At 63.7% G+C, this 3936-nt stretch overlaps 1 protein-coding gene across 1 annotated transcript; it reads left to right on the plus strand.

The window, feature by feature from the left end:
• Positions 1–401: 401 nt before the first annotated feature.
• TPBGL (trophoblast glycoprotein like) lies at positions 402–3617 on the plus strand. The gene has a single exon (XM_043481617.1). It carries the CDS (start codon positions 866–868, stop codon positions 2033–2035), a length of 1170 nt encoding a protein of 389 aa, XP_043337552.1. The 5' UTR covers positions 402–865; the 3' UTR covers positions 2036–3617.
• Positions 3618–3936: the final 319 nt, after the last annotated feature.

Raw genomic sequence — 3936 nt, forward strand, 5'->3', positions numbered from 1 at the left:
AGGGGGTTGTCTTGACTTCCTCGGGTAGATGGGGTGGGGTGGAAAAGACGGAGGTCTCCAGGAACGTGCAGGGATGCTGACAGAGCCAGACCAGATGTAACTGGGGTGGCAGAAGAGGGGGCTGAGGCTGGGGATTTTCCTCTCCTAGCACAGCCCTCTCCTTGATCACAGGAATTAGGAAGCAGCTGAAAAACGAGGAACTTTCCCAGCTGACCCCTCATCCCTGCCTGCACTTGGAGGAGGAACTCTAAAATCCTGCCCCTAAATTCTCCCTTGGAGATGCTGACCCACCTGCCAGCTCTCCCCTGCCCGGCCCCGCCCCGCCCCACACGTGCCTGAGAGGTAAGAGGAAGGAACCAGCTTAAACGCGGAGGGTGGGGGAGATGAGAGGGAACTAAGTCAGAACCTCGGAGAGTCAAACTTCACATCAGTCCGGGAGCCGAAAGGGAGAACATCAAGAGCAGCAGCCCAAAGCCCTGGTTCTCAGGAGCCTCCCACCCCGCCTCTCCGCTAGGAGGGCGCGGAGACACCGCTGGGGGCGGAGGAGGCGGCTGGGAGGCGGGGAGGGGGGAGGCAAACCCTGCCCACTCGGCTCTGAGCCCAGAACAGCCGCGGAAGTCGGAGGCCGGTGCGCAGGGCGAAGAGGGCACCGGGGGCGGGGGGCTCCGCTCCCTGCCTGTCCCCTCTCGCCCCAACCAGGAAAGTGAAGGTTCCTCGGACTCTAGAGCCAGCGGACCGAAGGACCACGACCGCCGGGCGCTCCGAGTCAAGGACTTGCCCCACCCGCCCCCCTCCCCGCCCCCAAGGCGCTCCGAACTCACTGGTGAGCGCCGCGACCCGGGCGCTGGATGTGGGGGCAGCTGCGATGGCCCCGCGCGCGGGACAGCCGGAGCACAGGGGCCCGCTGCTGCCGGGGCTGCTGCTCGTGGCGGCGGCGCTGAGCCGACCCGCCGCGCCCTGTCCCTTCCAGTGCTACTGCTTCGGCGGCCCCAAGCTGATGTTGCGCTGCGCGTCCGGCGCCGAGCTCCGGCAGCCGCCGCGGGACGTGCCACCCGACGCGCGCAACCTCACCATCGTGGGCGCCAACCTGACGGTGCTGCGCGCGGCCGCCTTCGCCGGCGGGGACGCGGACGGGGAGGAGGCAGCGGAGGGCGGCGTGCGCCTTCCGCACCTGACCGCGCTGCGCCTCACGCACAACAACATCGAGGTGGTGGAGGACGGCGCCTTCGACGGGCTACCCAGTCTGACGGCGCTCGACCTGAGCCACAACCCGCTGCGCACCCTAGGCGGCGGCGCGTTCCGCGGGCTGCCCGCGCTGCGCTCGCTGCAGCTCAACCACGCGCTGGCGCGGGGCGGCTCCGCACTGCTGGCCGCGCTGGACGCCGCGCTCGCTCCGCTCGACGAGCTGCGCCTCCTGGGCCTGGCGGGCAACGCGCTTAGCCGCCTGCCGCCCGCCGCTCTGCGCCGGCCGCGCCTGGAGCAGCTGGATGTGCACCTCAACGCGCTGGCCGGCCTGGACCCCGACGAGCTGCGGGCGCTCGAACGCGATGGCGGCCTCCCCGCGCCGCGCTTGCTGCTCGCCGACAACCCCCTGCGCTGCGGCTGCGCCGCACGCCCCCTGCTGGCCTGGCTGCGCAACGCCACAGAGCGCGTACCCGACGCGCGGCGCCTGCGCTGCGCTGCCCCGCGGGCGCTGCACAATCGGCCTTTCCTGGACTTGGACGAGGCGCGGCTGCGCTGCGCCGACGGCGATGCCGACGGTCGCGGGGATGAAGTGGAACTCGCCGGCCCCGAGCTGGAAGCTTCCTACGTCTTCTTCGGGTTGGTTCTGGCGCTCATCGGCCTCATCTTCCTTATGGTGCTCTACCTAAACCGCCGTGGCATCCAGCGCTGGATGCGCAACTTGCGTGAGGCGTGCCGGGACCAGATGGAGGGCTACCACTACCGCTATGAGCAGGACGCCGACCCGCGCCGCGCGCCCGCCCCGGCAGCCCCCGCCGGCTCTCGCGCCACTTCCCCGGGTTCGGGCCTCTAAGCTTCGCCTGTTCTGACTTGGGGACTGCCCCAGCCAGCTGATGACCTTACTGAGGCCACCTCGCCCGAGACCGTGGGTATGGGACACCCGCGAGCTTGAGGCTTTGAGACCTGCCCCTGCCCTGAGACCTTTGGATTGTGGCATCTCCCCCATCCAGGGGCCTGGAGCTGTACCCCTTCTCCCCAGCTTCTGAGAGCTGTCACGATCGAAGACCCAGAGACACCCTTTTCTGATTCCAGAACCGCCCCCCCCCCCACCCCCGCACCATCCACTCATCCCAGGCTCTGAAAGCCCTCCTGAACCACCCGAAGCCCCTTCCCCCTTTCAGGACTCACTCGGAGACCCTGTCCTTCTATCCCAAGGCCCTGAGACTGCTTCCACCACCCTGTGCTTTGAACCCAGACCTCTCAGCAGGAAACATGCCCCTAAACTGCACTCCAGCTCGCAGCCCTCCGCTCCCTTCTAGGGCTCAGGGGCCCTCACATCCCATTCTAGTCTCAGAACCAGAGCACCCCCTTCAGAAGGTTTTTGTAGACTTTGAGCCTTTTTTCTCTTATACCAGCTCATCCTGCATACAGACCTACATCTGGGGGCTCTGAGGGCTGGGCACCCTCCCCCAATCTGAGGATGTATTTCATACCACCCACCACCCCAGCTCTAGCTCAAGCCCCTCCTTGGCCCAGGCTTAGCGCTCAGCTCCTAACTCTCCCATCACAAGGATAGGGACACCCTGTTAAACCCTTAGTGTGGAGCCGATCGTCAGCATTTCCCACTTTGGGCTCTCATACCCCAATACTCAGCCCTTGTGCCCAATCTGAGACTCTCAGCTCTTCACCCCGATCTGAGTTTCATCCCTCTACCCAAGTTTTGGGCTCTCAGTTCTCTCTACACCCATTGCTTGCACTCAGTACCCACATCTGCCACTCACTGGGTCAGGTCCAGTGAGGACTCCATCCCTGGAAGATGCCCACCCCCCCTTTCCTCTTAGGATGAGCTCTCTAGCCCTGCAAAACAGGCAGGTGCCAAGCACTGCCCCCCCCCCCAACCATGCTAGCAGATCCTCATGAGAGATCCTGGAGGAGAGAGTCCTGGGGGTGCAAAGTAGATGGACTGACCTTAGAACCAGGGTCAGCTGACCTTTGTGCCACAGAGAGGGGTGGAGGAGGAGGCTCTGAAGGGCTGGGAGCTGTTGGCCACATCCTCTTTCCCACCCATGTGACTCTTCTCCCCTGAGGTTTCCTCGCTGCCACCTTGCCATCCTTGCCCACCCCCTGCCCCATATGACTTCTGGAAGAGGAAGGGGGCCTCTCCTCCTGTCTCAGGCACAAGCCCTCCTGTCCAGGGTCAGAGCCTCAGCGCCCTGCCTTCTGCATGATCCCAAAGCACAATTGGTGAGTGGGAGGGGGCTGCCTCTCCCTGACTCCCACCCCTAGGTCAAGCAGAATGGCTGGCCTGTGCTGCCTCTGCACACAGGAAGTCACCCTCCTCCAACATATTGGCTTGAGGCCTCCCCCCTGCCCTCGCCACCGGAAATCTGGATCTCCTTTGGGCAGTTTTCTATAAAGTCTGCAATAATCTCAGATACTCTGCTCTTGGAAGTGGTGCCATGTCATTCTTGCTGACCTGGGTCACTGAAGGGGGTGGGAGGGGACACTTAGAGCATTTTGGTCCTTCCTGAGATGAAGCAGTGACTCTTGATGTCTTTTCTCAGACTCTGGGGGAAAAAAAACGGGCTCTGACCGCACATTGTAGAATTGGGGCTAGACATATGGAGGGACTTCCTATTGGGATGGCATGGCTCTCCAAACCAGTTTTGCTTTTCATTCTGAGGTAGAGTTATCCACAGCCAGGGTGGGACCCTCTTCATCCTCTTACCCTTCAACTCCTCAACACTCGGTGGA

The sequence above is a fragment of the Cervus canadensis genome, chromosome 11, assembly GCF_019320065.1.
Source record: "Cervus canadensis isolate Bull #8, Minnesota chromosome 11, ASM1932006v1, whole genome shotgun sequence".
Taxonomy (NCBI): Eukaryota; Metazoa; Chordata; class Mammalia; order Artiodactyla; family Cervidae; genus Cervus; species Cervus canadensis.

Coding starts and splice junctions, on each gene's coding strand:
- TPBGL (XM_043481617.1), top strand. CDS start 866: ATGGCCCCGCGCGCGGGACAGCCGGAGCACAGGGGCCCGCTGCTGCCG.